Here is an 18,429-nt window from a genome sequence, read left to right as displayed (position 1 = left end):
GTTTTGTCCAGACACAAGGGAGCACCCAGTATAGGACAAAACAAAGCCTTTTCAGGGTTAGAGTGACACAAGGGTTTTGAGCATAGGATGAGCACAGTGCCATCCATGCCAAGCTAGAAAGGGACAAAGTCTTGTGCTCCTTCCAGGTTGGATTCGATGGTATTATACCAATCCATAGCCATAATGCTGTGCTGGAGTGGTGTTAGGCTTTTGTCATTTTACAACTCCGTGCCAATCCTATGCTTAAAGATTTTGCTATACAAATGGCAAAAGACCTTGTCCCTTCCTAGCTCGGCATGGATAGCACTGTGCTAATCCTATGATTAAAAACTGCTAGAAAAACAGACATTTGAGGTGAGCAAATCTAAATTGTCGCTGGTGTTGCAGGGTACTCCTTACTGGAGCTGCTCTCCACCTTAACTTGGGAACTACCCAGAGTTCTCTCTTCTTTTTGTGTGTGTGTATGTATGTGTGTATATATATATATATATATATATATATATATATATATATATATATATATATATATATATATATATATATATTTCATTCACCAAAAGGACTCGAATTACCGAGGCTCAAAAACGTGGCGGTCCGACCATGGCTTCGAGAAATGCCATAAAATGCAAAAGAAAAATCTTGTAATGACAAGAAAGGTCAGGACACTTCCAGTATAATTTAAAGCTTTTTACTGTTTACAACGAATTTCCTCCCAACGCGTTTCAGCCGTAGCCTTGTTCACAGATGGGGGAGCTTGGCAGATTAGCATACAAATACCTACACTCAACAAAACTAAAGACAGACAAACAGAGCATATGTATAGAGTGTCTTGAATAACATGGCAGCCATATTAGGCTAGTTTTTTTATATGTACATAATATAACACACTCATTGTATTGAAATTCCTTCTCTTACTATTTGTTTGGCCTATATATCAATACATTATTAATATTCACAAAATACTCAACATAGTATTATTATTAAAATACATATACCAAATAAATATCCAATTTTTTCAGATAGTTATATCTTACATATCGTGTTTATATATCCAGTATCCATATACCTCATAACCCCAAAAAAATTAATTAAGCAAAAACCCTACAGGTGGAAAAATCACTACTAGTGCCAACAAAAGCAAATACATTCAAAAATATATATAGAACTGAAAACAATATATGTTACATAACTGTCATCTTTTACCCAGAGTAAATACTAATTAGCCTAGATGACTACACATCTCCTCGCTGGAGTTAAGCCCTCCAGGCGAGAGTGTCATGAACCTGATAATGTATTTAGATTCCAAAATCCGTAAGTTTTTTTGTCGATTGCCACCTCTTATACTGCTTTTAACATGATCGCATACCAGATAACTCAATAATTTATCGTTGCCTTGATGTACCTCTTGAAAGTGCCTCGCTACCGGGTAATTGCAATCATTATTACAAATGGCTCTCATATGTTCAAGAACTCTTTTCTTTGCTTTGTGGATAGTACTGCCCACATATATCTTGTCACAAGGACATCTCAAACAGTACACACAATATTCGGTATTACAGTTGAAAAAACCCGTGATTCGATGTTTGTTTTGCCCATCACCCCAACTAACCTCCGTACAGTTGACACTATTTCTACAAGCTTTACAGCGTTGGCAACAGTAGAAACCCTGTACAGGGACCCCAATCTGATTGGTGGTGTCAGAGCTAGTTACCATATTATGGCTTAGGTCATCACGTATTGACCTACTTCTTCGAAATGTAATAGAAGGAGAATCCCGCACTACACTATTCAAATGGGAATCTGTTTGTAAAATATGCCAACTTTTTCTCAAAATTTGCCTTAATTTGAAAGCTTGATTTGAATAGGTGGTAATGAATCTCATTTGTTGCTGATCGTCCTTTGCTGCATTTGAAGAATACAGCAAGTCCGATCTTTCTTTAGAATCCACCTTATTGACTGCAGTCCTAATCATTTTGTCACTGTACCCTCTTACCAAGAGTCTTTGACACATTACATTACACTCTTGTTGATAGCTTTCCTTAGTGTTACAAATTCTTTTAGCCCGTAACAATTCCCCATATGGGATACTCCTAATGAGATCAGGCGGATGAGCACTGCCTGCATTCAGTAAGCTATTCCCTGCTGTCGTTTTTCTGTATAGTTTAGTTACCACCTGGTCATTGTCAATACTTATTTCTACATCTAGAAATTGAATAGCGGTCTTACTATACTGTGCGCTTAACTGGATATTGAACTCATTCAGATTTAACAGTCTTACAAACTCCCTAGCTGATTTTTCATCTCCCTTCCATATCACAAAGATATCATCAATATAGCGGCACCAAAGTACCACCTTATCTTCAAAATCTTTTTGATCTTGGGATACCTGCTCCTCCCACCATCCCATGAATAAATTTGCATAGCTGGGAGCAAAGCAAGTACCCATCGCTGTCCCTTGTAGTTGTTTGTATATCTCATTATCAAACAAGAAAAAGTTGTTAGAGAGACAGTACCAAATCATGTCACAGATCATCTCATTGTGTTTTAAATAAGAGATAGAGCGGGCTCTCATATAATGTTTCACAGCCTTGAGGCCCAAATCATGTTGAATGCTAGTATATAGACTGGTGACATCCATAGTTAGTAATAGGAAGTCATTATCCCAATGCAAGCCATCCATCAATTTTAAGAAATGAGTAGTATCCTTGACATAAGAGGGCAGACACTCCACAAAAGGTCGTAGGAAATAATCAATATATCTTGAAGTATTCTCCAATAATGAGGACATTGCGGACACAATTGGTCTACCTGGGGGGTTGACACAGTCTTTATGTAACTTGGGCAATAAGTATAAGACAGGTATTTTGGGATGATCACACTTAAGAAAATGATATTCTTCCCATTCAAGTAACCTTGCCTCTCTCCATTCTCTCAGCATATCATGGTATCTCATAATGGACCCTTTGAAATCTGCTTGTACGACTTTAATATAGCATTTTGTTACACTAAGCTGTCTCATTCCCTCCTTCAGATAGTCAGTCCTATCCAGGACTACTACATTACCGCCTTTGTCAGATTCACGTATTACGATGTTAGGATCTTTAGCTAATGTGTTGAGGGCTATGCGTTGTTTAGAAGACAGGTTGTCTAGTTTTCTATCTAGCGACCTAAACCTGTTTTTCTTTAATTGAATGATTACATCCCTCTCAAACACATCAATAGCATCATTCTGTATAGTCGGTAAAAAGGTAGATTTGGGTTTAAAAGGGCTAGGGCATGTGGCATCTATATCTAAGCCCAAAACCTCCAAATTTAATATAGGATCGTCATGTGCTTGCGTGTCACCATCCAAAATTGATAGTGTGTGTAATGTTTCAATATCCGAAATCAAAAATTTACTGGCTTGGGCCCTTTCTGCTCCCATTGAATGTGATGTTACCCTAGTCTGAAACCATTTTTTCAGTTTTAGCTTTCTCACAAACTGAAAGAGATCAATTCTAGTCTGTACATAATCTAGCCGATTAGTCGGGCAGAATGATAAACCCAAGGCAAGTACACTGGTTTCTTCGGACGTTAGGGGTCTCTTAGATAGGTTAACCACAGTTTTTATGTGACTGTCCGTGCCCTTGTAGTCATTCTTCCTGTCATGTGCCCTTCTCTTTCTTCTACGGGTTTTCGCTGCGCGATTCCTCTTCCTCTGCCTCTCGAACCACGGCCCCTGCCGCGCGGTTGAAATGTATCCTTCTTTTGGTCAGTCCTGCCTTGATTGAGTAGCCAAAATTGTTTTAAAAAATTGGCTCTATCGGTATTTTTATCAGACCCCATGGTTTTACTGGAGGTAGAGGCATCCGTAGTGTCTGAATAATTACTATCTGACACATCACTTTCTTCCGATTCATGTACCTCAATACCAATGGTGTCTTTCCTCATATCAGGCAATGGTTCCCTGTACTCACTGGAGTACATATGATCGTACTTCCGATGAAAAGTCAGAATTCTACCGGCCTGATAGTCTTTAAAGTCTCTCAAGAATTTTCTCTGTTTTTTTGCTGTAATATCTTCTTCATACTTGATGAGTTTTTTGTCAAGATTCACTTTCACTTCTTCAAAATTTTCTGGTGTTGTTAATGTCAGAATTTCCTTGGTTAACTGTTCAATTTCCTCAAGAATTTTAGCTCTTTCTTTAGACGCATACTTAATTAGCAACTTCATCATGTTTAAAGAGCTTTCTTTTGAATTCTCAGCCCATTCTTCTAATAAATCAGGGTCTGGATCTTCATAAGATGGAATAGTATAGATCCTTAGACCCCTGGGCACTCGTTGAACATCAGTATATTGTTGTAATGATTCAATTTCCCACCATTTCGACAGCTCTCTTCTCATCAATTTCTCTAGTTTGTCATAACAGAGTTGTAATTTCAATGCAGAACCTGGTGTGGTAGTCCCTTGCCGTTCTTCTAAGTCATTCTGGGTAAAAAACAGTTTACTTGATTTTTCCTTCCTACGAGCTTCTGACGAGGAAGCCATATTCGTGTGATAATATTTTAAGAGTCAGCCAGATACTGGAGATGGGCTAGATTCAGCATATGCTAAATATTTATCCCTGCTCAATCCACACTGCAAGTAGCTGGTGCGTACAAATTACTTCTTTATGAGGATAACACTGCGTACTGGCTCTTATTGCACCGGAGAAAATAACATAATTTCATTTGATCTTTTGTGCAAAAAAATGGCGCTTGAAGGAGTAATCACGAGCTTCAGGGCCAAACAGGGTCAAGACAGCTGTCACAATGATCTCATCGTATGATATGTTCCCATTAATACAATAAATAGTGTCAATCAAATCAACTATAGTTTTGACACAATATAGTAAGAAGCTTCATCGTTCCTGTGCATAAATGTCCCTCACATCGGAGACGGACACATGTCTGCTACTCCGGTAACGGAGGGCCCTACAATCAGCAGATTGTAGGCGTGACTGCTCTTTGATTCAGGCACCAGTTTGCAACGAATCCTGCAGGTTCGGGAAATGTGTAGCTGCAATGCCGTTTTTCGTGTATGTATGGAGACACGATTTTAAAAGTCCAGTACGTTTCATACGCGCTCCCCGTTTCCTTGTTTATTTAAAGCGCGGGCGCCAGCTGTCTACATTTCATAATCCCAAGAGACACACGCATTTACCTCCCGCGCTAAACAAAGGGGAAATATTTCATATGCCGCTTACCGTAAAGTCATAGACATTAAGACGGCACTTCACAGAAACGATTCCACATTCGGCAGAGGCAGCCGATCTCCATTTCCGAAATTCCGCAAATAAATATCCTTCAGACTTCAAACTTCAACTCCATTGTTACAATGTAACTCAGGAACAGCTCTCCCGTGCACCATACCGAGCCAAACACATGTCATCCAATCAGCTAAAAATACACCAGCAAAAATAACCTTGCAGGAGCCTCAAGGTATATACAAAAACTTCATTCACCAAAAGGACTCGAATTACCGAGGCTCAAAAACGTGGTGGTCCGACCATGGCTTCGAGAAATGCCATAAAATGCAAAAGAAAAATCTTGTAATGACAAGAAAGGTCAGGACACTTCCAGTATAATTTAAAGCTTTTTACTCTTTACAACGAATTTCCTCCCAACGCGTTTCAGCCGTAGCCTTGTTCACAGATGGGGGAGCTTGGCAGATTAGCATACAAATACCTACATTCAACAAAACTAAAGACAGACAAACACAGCATATGTATAGAGTGTCTTGAATAACATGGCAGCCATATTAGGCTAGTTTTTTTTATATGTACATAATATAACACACTCATTGTATTGAAATTCCTTCTCTTACTATTTGTTTGGCCTATATATCAATACATTATTAATATTCACAAAATACTCAACATAGTATTATTATTAAAATACATATACCAAATAAATATCCAATTTTTTCAGATAGTTATATCTTACATATCGTGTTTATATATCCAGTGTACATACGTGAATTCAAAAGAAAGCTCTTTAAACATGATGAAGTTGCTAATTAAGTATGCGTCTAAAGAAAGAGCTAAAATTCTTGAGGAAATTGAACAGTTAACCAAGGAAATTCTGACATTAACAACACCAGAAAATTTTGAAGAAGTGAAAGTGAATCTTGACAAAAAACTCATCAAGTATGAAGAAGATATTACAGCAAAAAAACAGAGAAAATTCTTGAGAGACTTTAAAGACTATCAGGCCGGTAGGATTCTGACTTTTCATCGGAAGTACGATCATATGTACTCCAGTGAGTACAGGGAACCATTGCCTCATATGAGGAAAGACACCATTGGTATTGAGGTACATGAATCGGAAGAAAGTGATGTGTCAGATAGTAATTATTCAGACACTACGGATGCCTCTACCTCCAGTAAAACCATGGGGTCTGATAAAAATACCGATAGAGCCAATTTTTTAAAACAATTTCGGCTACTCAATCAAGGCAGGACAGACCAAAAGAAGGATACATTTCAACCGCGCGGCAGGGGCCGTGGTTCGAGAGGAAGAGGAATCGCGCAGCAAAAACCCGTAGAAGAAAGAGAAGGGCACATGACAGGAAGAATGACTACAAGGGCACGGACAGTCACATAAAAACTGTGGTTAACCTATCTAAGAGACCCCTAACGTCCGAAGAAACCAGTGTACTTGCCTTGGGTTTATCATTCTGCCCGACTAATCGGCTAGATTATGTACAGACTAGAATTGATCTCTTTCAGTTTGTGAGAAAGCTAAAACTGAAAAAATGGTTTCAGACTAGGGTAACATCACATTCAATGGGAGCAGAAAGGGCCCAAGCCAGTAAATTTTTGATTTCGGATATTGAAACATTACACATACTATCAATTTTGGATGGTGACACGCAAGCACATGACGATCCTATATTAAATTTGGAGGTTTTGGGCTTAGATATAGATGCTACATGCCCTAGCCCTTTTAAACCCAAATCTACCTTTTTACCGACTATACAGAATGATGCTATTGATGTGTTTGAGAGGGATGTAATCATTCAATTAAAGAAAATCAGGTTTAGGTCGCTAGATAGAAAACTAGACAACCTGTCTTCTAAACAACGCATAGCCCTCAACACATTAGCTAAAGATCCTAACATCGTAATACGTGAATCTGACAAAGGCGGTAATGTAGTAGTCCTGGATAGGACTGACTATCTGAAGGAGGGAATGAGACAGCTTAGTGTAACAAAATGCTATATTAAAGTCGTACAAGCAGATTTCAAAGGGTCCATTATGAGATACCATGATATGCTGAGAGAATGGAGAGAGGCAGGGTTACTTGAATGGGAAGAATATCATTTTCTTAAGTGTGATCATCCCAAAATACCTGTCTTATACTTATTGCCCAAGTTACATAAAGACTGTGTCAACCCCCCAGGTAGACCAATTGTGTCCGCAATGTCCTTATTATTGGAGAATACTTCAAGATATATTGATTATTTCCTACGACCTTTTGTGGAGTGTCTGCCCTCTTATGTCAAGGATACTACTCATTTCTTAAAATTGATGGATGGCTTGCATTGGGATAATGACTTCCTATTACTAACTATGGATGTCACCAGTCTATATACTAGCATTCAACATGATTTGGGCCTCAAGGCTGTGAAACATTATATGAGAGCCCGCTCTATCTCTTATTTAAAACACACTGAGATGATCTGTGACATGATTTGGTACTGTCTCTCTAACAACTTTTTCTTGTTTGATAATGAGATATACAAACAACTACAAGGGACAGCGAAGGGTACTTGCTTTGCTCCCAGCTATGCAAATTTATTCATGGGATGGTGGGAGGAGCAGGTATCCCAAGATCAAAAAGATTTTGAAGATAAGGTGGTACTTTGGTGCCGCTATATTGATGATATCTTTGTGATATGGAAGGGAGATGAAAAATCAGCTAGGGAGTTTGTAAGACTGTTAAATCTGAATGAGTTCAATATCCAGTTAAGCGCACAGTATAGTAAGACCGCTATTCAATTTCTAGATGTAGAAATAAGTATTGACAATGACCAGGTGGTAACTAAACTATACAGAAAAACGACAGCAGGGAATAGCTTACTGAATGCAGGCAGTGCTCATCCGCCTGATCTCATTAGGAGTATCCCATATGGGGAATTGTTACGGGCTAAAAGAATTTGTAGCACTAAGGAAAGCTATCAACAAGAGTGTAATGTAATGTGTCAAAGACTCTTGGTAAGAGGGTACAGTGACAAAATGATTAGGACTGCAGTCAATAAGGTGGATTCTAAAGAAAGATCGGACTTGCTGTATTCTTCAAATGCAGCAAAGGACGATCAGCAACAAATGAGATTCATTACCACCTATTCAAATCAAGCTTTCAAATTAAGGCAAATTTTGAGAAAAAGTTGGCATATTTTACAAACAGATTCCCATTTGAATAGAGTAGTGCGGGATTCTCCTTCTATTACATTTCGAAGAAGTAGGTCAATACGTGATGACCTAAGCCATAATATGGTAACTAGCTCTGACACCACCAATCAGATTGGGGTCCCTGTACAGGGTTTCTTCTGTTGCCAACGCTGTAAAGCTTGTAGAAATAGTGTCAACTGTACAGAGGCTAGTTGGGGTGATGGGCAAAACAAACATCGAATCACAGGTTTTTTCAACTGTAATACCGAATATTGTGTGTACTGTTTGAGATGTCCTTGTGACAAGATATATGTGGGCAGTTCTATCCACAAAGCAAAGAAAAGAGTTCTTGAACATATGAGAGCCATTCGTAATAATGATTGCAATTACCCGGTAGCGAGGCACTTTCAAGAGGTACATCAAGGCAACGATAAATTATTGAGTTATCTGGTATGCGATCATGTTAAAAGCAGTATAAGAGGTGGCAATCGACAAAAAAACTTACGGATTTTGGAATCTAAATACATTATCAGGTTCATGACACTCTCGCCTGGAGGGCTTAACTCCAGCGAGGAGATGTGTAGTCATCTAGGCTAATTAGTATTTACTCTGGGTAAAAGATGACAGTTATGTAACATATATTGTTTTCAGTTCTATATATATTTTTGAATGTATTTGCTTTTGTTGGAACTAGTAGTGATTTTTCCACCTGTAGGGTTTTTGCTTAATTAATTTTTTTGGGGTTATGAGGTATGTACACTGGATATATAAACACGATATGTAAGATATAACTATCTGAAAAAATTGGATATTTATTTGGTATATGTATTTTAATAATAATAATACTATGTTGAGTATTTTGTGAATATTAATAATGTATTGATATATAGGCCAAACAAATAGTAAGAGAAGGAATTTCAATACAATGAGTGTGTTATATTATGTACATATAAAAAAACTAGCCTAATATGGCTGCCATGTTATTCAAGACACTCTATACATATGCTGTGTTTGTCTGTCTTTAGTCTTGTTGAGTGTAGGTATTTGTATGCTAATCTGCCAAGCTCCCCCATCTGTGAACAAGGCTACGGCTGAAACGCGTTGGGAGGAAATTCGTTGTAAAGAGTAAAAAGCTTTAAATTATACTGGAAGTGTCCTGACCTTTCTTGTCATTACAAGATTTTTCTTTTATTTATATATATATATATATCTATATATATATATATATATATAAAGTGTAAAACTGAAAAGTTCTGGAAGTGTGAAGAAATTTGAAGGCTAAAAATTAAGTTGGTATCCTCAGATTAATTTGTGGGAGCAGTGCAAGTACATCAGTCAAAAGTAGTATGGCTGATGGGTGGCTTCAAATGAATTTAGAAAAGTTCATCATTCCCAATAAAATTTCATTTTTTATACTTGTGAATTAAATCGGATATTTCATAATTTGTGAATTTGTTTGATGAATGTTTGTTTCTACATTTTTATGTGTTGTTTTGAGGTCCAAAAACTCGAAATTGCTCAGGTCTGAGTCCCCAGCTTCCAGTTATGTTTCAGTGGTGATCCCTGGATTCCAGTAATGATACATTGGGGGGGTCCCTGGATTCCAGTAATGATTAAGTAGAGGTCCACCGAACTCAAAAGATTATGAACCGCTTCACTAGACTTCATTTATGCGAGCACAACTATGATCGGGGATAAAATGTATTTCTGTTGCTTGTATGCAAAAGCATGAACACATTTCAAGTCCCCAACTTTATGAGAGTTTCCTATTATGTATTATGTTGCGATCTTAGCACAGAGGTACACATATATCTCTAACGATTGTTCCAGTGATCTTGCCTCACCCTCAGAATGAAGCTGAGTCTAGATTCCACACTATTGACATGAATGTGGTTTGTCTTTGCAGATGGTTTTCCCATTTTTATGTTGTGTCTGTACTCTGGAATGGATTTCTGATCATGGTGCTTATTCACACTCTGTTCTTCGGACATAATATCCCAGCATGGTTAATGGTGCTGGTCAGACGTCTCAGTGGAGTGTCACAAGACCAGGGAATGGGTAAGTGCTACTATAACCGTTGTCCATAAAGATGTTTTATTTGCATGGTGGTGTTATGTCTTACAAGGCTATAGGCACAATTACCTATTTAAGCCTGCCAAGAATTCACAAACAAATTCCTGGCTGACATAAAAGCATTTATTACTGCAGATCTCTTTTCCACGAGTGAGGAGATATCTGCAGTAATAAATCCCTTGCAAGGGATTCAAAGTGGGCATTGCTAAATGTGGTTTGACTGGGGAGTTTGTGAACGCCAACAAACATAGATTTATGAACATTCAGAAATTCCTGACCAACCCCTCCCCACCCTCAATATGGTCAGAAAGTTACTCTGATAGGACGGGAAGGTAAATGGACCACCACCAGAGTTTCTGTGGGTGTAGGAAAGGGCTTTCCCCACAAGGAAAAATGTTTTCCCTATGGATGAAAATGTGTGCATTGCACAGCTGTCTCCATTTCCCATGTGCATTATTCTTCGCCATGTAGTATTATGCACAGCGGCGAGTAGAAGCTTGGAAAATATGTCGCATGGCATTCCCAGAACGGCACCTAGAAACTACTGCCTGGCGCAGTTTTCCAGTGCATGTCTGGAAATGTTTGTGTAAAATATTGTTTAGATGTCAGTTAGCCACTTACTCAATGGTACATTTTACTACTAAACTGGGGGGAAAGGACGGAAAGGTAAATATCAGTTGCATTTTCGAGCTTATTCTCCTGCAATCTGCAAAGCCTTTCCTTTCTACAAACATGAAGTTCTACAATGCTCCATCTAATAATAACTGGGTTCGCACACTTAATATTCCCAAACTCCGTGGATTAACAAATTGTAGTTTACTTGGGTTTTATATTCTGTTCATGCTGTACTATAGTTTTTAATGCTAATTGCCTCTCTCACGGCCACTGTATTCCCAGTTGAGTGTTTTGAAACTTGGCGATTTGTTTCATGGAACATTGATAACAAAATAACAAAACATTGGTGCAAAACATATATAATAAACTGATAATCCTAAATCAGAAGCTTAGAGTGTTTGATTAGAAAAAAGAAAGGAAGACTGGACTAAAAACGGAGAATAGTAATTCAGTAGCACAGCTGAGCAACTTCCTGTCCAGAGTCCTAGAAAAGTTTAGCTACATTTACTTTTGTCATGTGCATTGGTCGAATTGCATGGTTACAGAAGGCATGTTATCTCTTACTGCAGCAGTTCGTTTACTGCAAAATTATACTAAAGTGTTTTGAAACATAAAATCTAAACTTTCTTTAACGAAGCCCAGAAATAGATTTTTGGCGTTGCCTGCCATGTGCGCATATAATGTAAATTATTCGGTAGGTGGCAGCAGAGAACTGCGTAGAGGAGGTACGCAACGGAGCCCGAGGAAAGTGAGCTAAAAACCTGTGGAATGGGGCACTAGACTGTAAACCTGCCTTTGCTGCCGAGAGAAGTGCCCGAGCGTGTCCTCAAGTGTCAGGATCACCTTCCATTAGGGAAAACACCCTTAAGGTGGCAATAGGTCAGAGTTCATACCTCCAAAGGCCAGTAAATATATGCGAGATATTGAAGTCTCGTGGGCCCCTTATCACATTCTGCTGGGTGCCCCAACATTGTGCGTTACGCCACTGAGATGGATAATATGAAGAATCAGCCTCACTGTACCACAGAGGAAACAGCAGCTTACTCGAACAGTACTCGTCGTTTACCATGCAACCACTGCCCTGACCATCATCCGTAAGTAGTTTCCATGCCGTGCTCCAGACCACAGAGGAACTCTGCAGTTCCAAGCTGTACCTGCTGCACAGCACAAGGTAAGGCGTGCATATAATAGATATGGATGTCAGAAAGATCATAGGTGCAGGCTGTATACAGGGTCTGAGTTTTGTGAACATTGCATTTATTTATTATCAATGACCTGAGAGCCAGGTTCACAGCATTTATTATTGGTGAATTTCATTGCTCAATAACATTTCTTGTTACAATTATTTTTTTTCTAAATCATTCAGACCTCAGTATATCCAGCCTGACAGCTGCATAGAATTCAATGGGGAATGCTGCAAGTATGTTAAAATATTCACGTGGATTGTAACAATCATAGATGCTTAACTAGTGTTGACATTATTACAAGACGCCTGGTAATTGGCTAGGGAGGTACTGGGGTTAGAGTTAATAATGATTCCGACTAGTATGCCCCCTCAGTGACATCATATTTTGAATCGTTTCACTTAAGCACATTAGATATCACTGGACCGAGTGACCTATATATGAATTAGTGAACCACATCCCTGCTGCTTTCACAGTTTTATTAATGTCTCAAAAGGCAAGTCACTAGTCTTGATTAGCCTATATACGCATTTATCCTCATTGCTGGCTCAAGATTATGGTCTTTTAAACCATATACAAGGCAACATATTTGTATAGTGTGCATCCTGACTTCACTTGTTTTAAGGGGGATTCAGATGTGATGATCTTGGAAAAGGAGGTCCAGTGAAGAATTTGTCTAGTGGTCACACAATTTGGTCAAGTTTCCTGAATAGGCCTTTTGCAATTAACAGCCTAGATGTGTATCACTTTCTTTCCATATTCAGCTCTGATGGCAGTTAATTAATGACGACCCAAGAGGCAAGTCAGTTGTCGTGTGCCTGCTGTTCAAGGCCATTATTGTTGTATATATGGAGGAGCAATAGGGTCTATTAACCCATGTAATAGAGAGTTTTTTTGTACAGTACTTATCTTGTACTGAATTATTTGAACGTGCTCTCAAATGTTTTGATCAGGGAAAAGGAGGCACATTGTAAAACAATAATTGCAAGGATCACATAGTTGGGTCAAGCTGAGAAGCCAGGATTAAAAACAAGATCTCTAGGTCTGGACCCCGCAACTAATTTTTGCCTGGAATCCCACAAGAGCTTCTGAATGGCCTCAGCATGTTATGCATGTCTGTTTAAAATATCCTTTGTTTTTTTCTTAAGGTGTGTACACACCAGTAGAAACACCCCTTCTTCATACAACAGATACACCTTGGACAGAGACAGTGCAAGCTTCCATCATTCAGAGGGCAGGTACAGCAAAGGCTAAGCGTTCTCCTTCACAAGACAGGTACAAATGGCTCACCAGCAATGCACACCTTTCTTCCTCACAGGACAGTTACATCATGACAGTAGCAAAGCAAGCTTCCATCTCACACAGAAGACAGTAAGTGCAGTCTTACATTCCACACGGAACTGGTTAAACAGGGCTGTCTAGAACAAGCTTTTGTTGCTCAGAGAGCATGTGCAGTTAAGGTGTGACTGACATGCAGGAGTGGGTGTTAGGTCATTGAGAGGAATGTGTAGGTGGATGAGCAAGTGAACATACACGTTCTGACACCATTCTCAGTTTGGTGATATTTCATGTCAGCATCCTAAAAGCCCTTCACGTCAGAGACGTGCTGTTTGTGTCGATTCTATTGTCTTCCATGTTTTGAGAAGTAACTGTTACCTAGTAGGTCATTATTTTTGGAACAGTCTAGCTGTAGCTTAAGTAACAATGCTCTAGACAGGCACACAGGTTCTGGCCTCTTCAAAAAGGTTTGAATGCAGTAGGCTCTGCACAGTCCCAGCCTCTGCGCTGCACCTTTTTAAAATTTGGCAGCCACTACTTCCTAACTTCAATTTCACCTTGCATACAAATTCATCCTTGCCTTTCCTGGTGGTATTGGCAGGGCTGTGGATATCCAAAAGTAAGGAGGCTGGGCTTTCAGCAAGTGAACCACTGCGATTGGACCTACCCCCACATAAACTGCTGTGGCTGTGTAGGCACTGCAGCACAACAGTGGTGTGTTGGTGATGCCTGCATTGTGTGTCACCGTTAAGGCAGCAGGCCTAGAAAGACAGAACAGGAACCTCTGACAGTTTATTCATACTATAGGCATTAGCTTTTGTTAAAATCTGTCTTATATGATAACATTAAATAAGATGAAAACTAGCGCATACTATAGGAAACTTCATGACTGCCGAGTTGCCAGGGAGGGCTTGTACCGAAAACACAGGTAAAAATAAAGGCGAATGCAGTCTCGTTGCAGTGATTGCTACTGGTAAAATGGTGGATAAAAATGTTTTCTGTAAGCAAGCTGCTGTCACTACCTTTTTTAGGACTCACATACTAGACAGCGCGTGTACTTTCTGTTACAAGAGTAGTTAGCTTGCTGTGGGCTTAGAGTCCACCCATTGCTTACCATCGGTTGGCTTCAATGTCATTCTCATTTTCTTGCTCCTTATTCATTAGCTTGGCTGAACTTTTATTCTTCTTATTGTGTTTTTCCCCTCTTCTGGAGCATGGATGCATTACTTGTGTCCTTCCATGGCTCATTTATCAGGCACTACTTTTCTCTCCATGAGCGTGCATGTGTTTTCAAGGTGTCTCCCTGTTGTGCTTCTGTCCATCCCCGTGCTCCATCTTGTGCTCTCTTATTTGCTAACTTGTTTCTCCTCTGCCTGCTCTCCTTTCTCTCTTGCCCATTTGCTTTTTCTCCCCCAGCGCCTCATGTTGCCCTCTATCCCAGTTAGTTTGCTTGCCTCCCCGTGTCTACTGTATTGCCCTACATGCCTATGTCCCAGTGTTTTTCTCACCCCATCCTACGTGATTCTGCCCCATGTTGCTTTTACCCCCCTACATTGCTTTTACCACCTCCCCTGCTGCATGTTTCTGTCTTTCCTCCTTTACGCTGGACTTCCAGAGAAGCTGAGGATATTTGAATCTTCAGCAGGAAACAAATAACCTACATAAAAGTTGGATAAACTTCGCTGGAGAACATATATTGCAGTTACATTTCACAGTGGCACTAAGTGCCCCAGCACCTACAATCACAGCCTGGGGAGTCACAGTGGTGAAGGTCGGCAGCGCACAACTCCATCCTCTGACCTGTAACAATAGCTGTGTGCTGGCTTTCCCAGAGACACTGCAAAAGGAGTGCTGCAGAGGAAAAAAGTGGTCACTTCATCTTTCTGCTCCACAAGGTTTAGATTTGACTCCAAGGACTCAATAGTTTTACAACATCACAATTTTTAGGTCTCACCTGCGAGACAGTTTCAGCTGTCTGTAGGTAAAAGCCTGTTGTGGATGAAAAAGGTGAGAAGAGGGTGCCCAAAAGAGTCGTGGCATAAGTAATTAAGGGTGTGACTTAAAACATGAACTACAGTCCTGTGCTTTACACAGCATGCTGCCTGACCAGCATTTAGGTCCCTCTTTGTGAATTTTCTGCTGTTGCATCCTGCCATATTACACAAAAACTAACATGCCTAAAACAAGCCAGACCTGTTGACTTTGTGAGTGCTCGTTAGTAGTTGTATATAAATAAGTAACAACAATGATGTTGTTCTAAATATATAGAATTGGTACAGATGTGATGATGTCTATGCACACTAGAGCAAAGTCATGTACGGGATGAGCTTGTAATCCAAACATTATCATGACCCACTGACACACACTGCCTTCAGCCTCCGCTCCAGAGCTATTATTCATGCCTTATTGTGAACACCATCCCACAACCAGAACACACCTCGATACCTAAATTCGACTTAGCTCACATATTCCATACAAGCATTGGAAAACCCAGGAGCTTGGCCTTTTAGAGCCGAGACCTCTTGGCCTTACTAAGTAAATTCCAATTACTATACAAAAATGAACTAAAGCAAAGAAAGTTTACAAATGTTAATAGTATAATAATGGGCTAACTTTTGCCATCAAAAAGTGACGGTTGCCCCACCTGGAAGTAACGCCACTTCCATTACTGGGACTGCCGGGCCCTCAGGGGCTCTCCCCGGAACTGACGTCACACCTGTGGAATAAGGTGACTGTGTTGGGTCACATGTGTTGTGACAGCACCCTAGTCGTGTGCTCATGGCCCAGACACATGGTTGGGGCTATGCGGCTATCCCCAGCGAATCAGAGCCTCTGGAGATCATTGACCAGCTGGTGATGTCGAAGAGGACTCCCCCTTTTTTGATGCGTAGAATACATAGGAGTCTCCTAAGCAGCGTATCCCAAACCCTGGAACCACCCTCCAGAAAGAGAGCGTTCGGTCGTTATGAAGAGGTACAGCCACCTCCCCGAAAATACATCCTGTGCTGCTGTTTTGAACACTATTGATAGATGTTATCGTAGGCTGACACCAGAGATGATGGAGTAGCCCGTGCAGCAGAGCGGTATTAAAGAGGGTGGTCAAAATGTCACCGGTTTTGACGAGGAGCTCTGCAGGCGGTTTGAATCATTCAGTTTCAAGGATCTATGAAGATATGGGTGTTCTGGAGGAACCGTCTCCGGAGGCTGTCATCGTGCAACAGCCGCCCGCAAACTGTGATGCTGGTTATGCCTCGATGGGCCTCAGCGACTCTCATGATTTCAGAGCCACCGCTGAGTCGGTCGTAAATTAGGTTAGTAAAGATCATTATAAACACTTACTTACAATGTATATACCGCTATATTTTAATTTTATCTAATAGTCTGTCTTTCTTTCCTTTTTGAACGTAGAAAGCATCAGCAAAAAGCGCTGTGGTAGAGGGGACACCGCAGCAGTTAATGCTGTACATTTTTACTGCTTATGCTGTTTTAAACAGACTGAAAATTCCACAACCGAAAACAAAGAGCCTCGTAAGAAATGTGTTTGTACATACAATATTACAGATTTTGAAAAGGAAGCCCCAGGCGTACCCTACAATGACATATGGCCTGTTAAAGGTTTTGCTAAGAATGTTGTGAATACTTGTCTCAAACGTGACTTTTATATTCTCTGTTCTGGCCATAAAATTAATGATCCGCAGCAGGAGGCTCATGAGTGTCTATGCACCTCATACACGTCAAGAATAATTTGTCATGTATGTAGCCTGCTATCCCCGCATAAAGTGTATAAACTGTTAAGGTTTGAGTATGTTTGTCAGAGGTAAAGAAAAATGTCCACCCCGGTATGATTAAGATTTTGTCGACCACGCTCAAAGAGATCTTATGCGCATGCAAGCCGAGCTCAAAACTTGGTCGTATGCAACGCTTGTGTACGTATTTTGTTAGAAGGGTGGCAGAAAGGACTATAGAAAGGCATATGTGTGATATTAATTTTAAAAATAGACAACGAGTCGTTTCTTTAGCTGCTAGAAAACTGTTTTAAAAATTATGAATCCCAATGGTAGTGTGTCATTAATGTATTATTTAACGTTACATACTTACTCACTTTTAGGGCAAGCATCAGAATTATTCTGAGTTACGTCCAGGATACATATGTATTGCCAGATTGATATATATGTTGCTTAAAGAAAGAATAGTTGAAGCACAACCTGCAACTCTCCACTATCGGAAGCTTGGTGATCCTCCCGTGGCTCTGCAGTTTGACAGTCCTATGTGCAGAGCCAGCTGGTGTGTCAACGTGTGGCTGCCTACAGTGGACAAATACTGGAGTGCGTACAAACAACATTTGCTGGAGTTAACACTATCACCGACAACCAGCTTACGTATCACCTTGGAACGCTTAACTGAAGATTATTTCAGAAATAAAGGTTTTTTATTGCACTACAGAGAACTGTACGAACCTTTGAATGCCTTCAGCATCCTTAGTGTACAAAGTTATAAGAGGGGTGATTGTGAAGTCCTACCTAGAGCCATAGACTTTATAGCCGTAAAAATTTCAAAACTTGTGACGCTGCAACACATTATCTGCAGGCCCCCTAGCAATAGCTCTACAGTGTGGCATATTCTGTATACGTAGTGTAAACTGACACAATGTGTACCACAAAACAGTAAAGTTTGCCCTGTTTATGTGTTGGTAACATTCCTTATTTTTAATAAAACGACAATACACAAAACCGTTGTCTTTCATTTCATGGGATGGCGGGGCTGACAAACATGTCCTTTTGCAGTTTAAAGAAGATTTATTATGATACATGAGTGGTCAGAAGCTTCAAAAGTGCTGAAGCACTGTTTAGAAGGGCTCTAATTGAA

At 39.9% G+C, this 18,429-nt stretch overlaps 1 protein-coding gene across 2 annotated transcripts in view; it reads left to right on the top strand.

Annotated features, from left to right (window-relative positions):
* The window catches only part of SRD5A3 (steroid 5 alpha-reductase 3), a 111,023-nt gene that overhangs the window by 17,316 nt on the left and 75,278 nt on the right, over positions 1-18,429 (top strand). Inside the window, exons 2-3 of one of the 2 annotated variants that reach the window (XM_069201130.1) lie at positions 10,320-10,471; positions 16,972-18,293. In XM_069201130.1, the coding sequence (XP_069057231.1) occupies positions 10,320-10,471; positions 16,972-17,384 (565 nt within the window). In that variant the 3' untranslated portion in view covers positions 17,385-18,293. Of the gene's footprint in view, positions 1-10,319; positions 10,472-16,971; positions 18,294-18,429 lie in introns of those variants that run through there. The other variant, XM_069201123.1, reaches the window with a different exon arrangement.

This window comes from Pleurodeles waltl, chromosome 1_2, assembly GCF_031143425.1.
Source record: "Pleurodeles waltl isolate 20211129_DDA chromosome 1_2, aPleWal1.hap1.20221129, whole genome shotgun sequence".
In the NCBI taxonomy this organism is placed as follows: Eukaryota; Metazoa; Chordata; class Amphibia; order Caudata; family Salamandridae; genus Pleurodeles; species Pleurodeles waltl.
The sequence above is the reverse complement of the archived record's forward strand: the minus strand, read 5'-3'. Positions and strand labels throughout refer to the sequence as shown.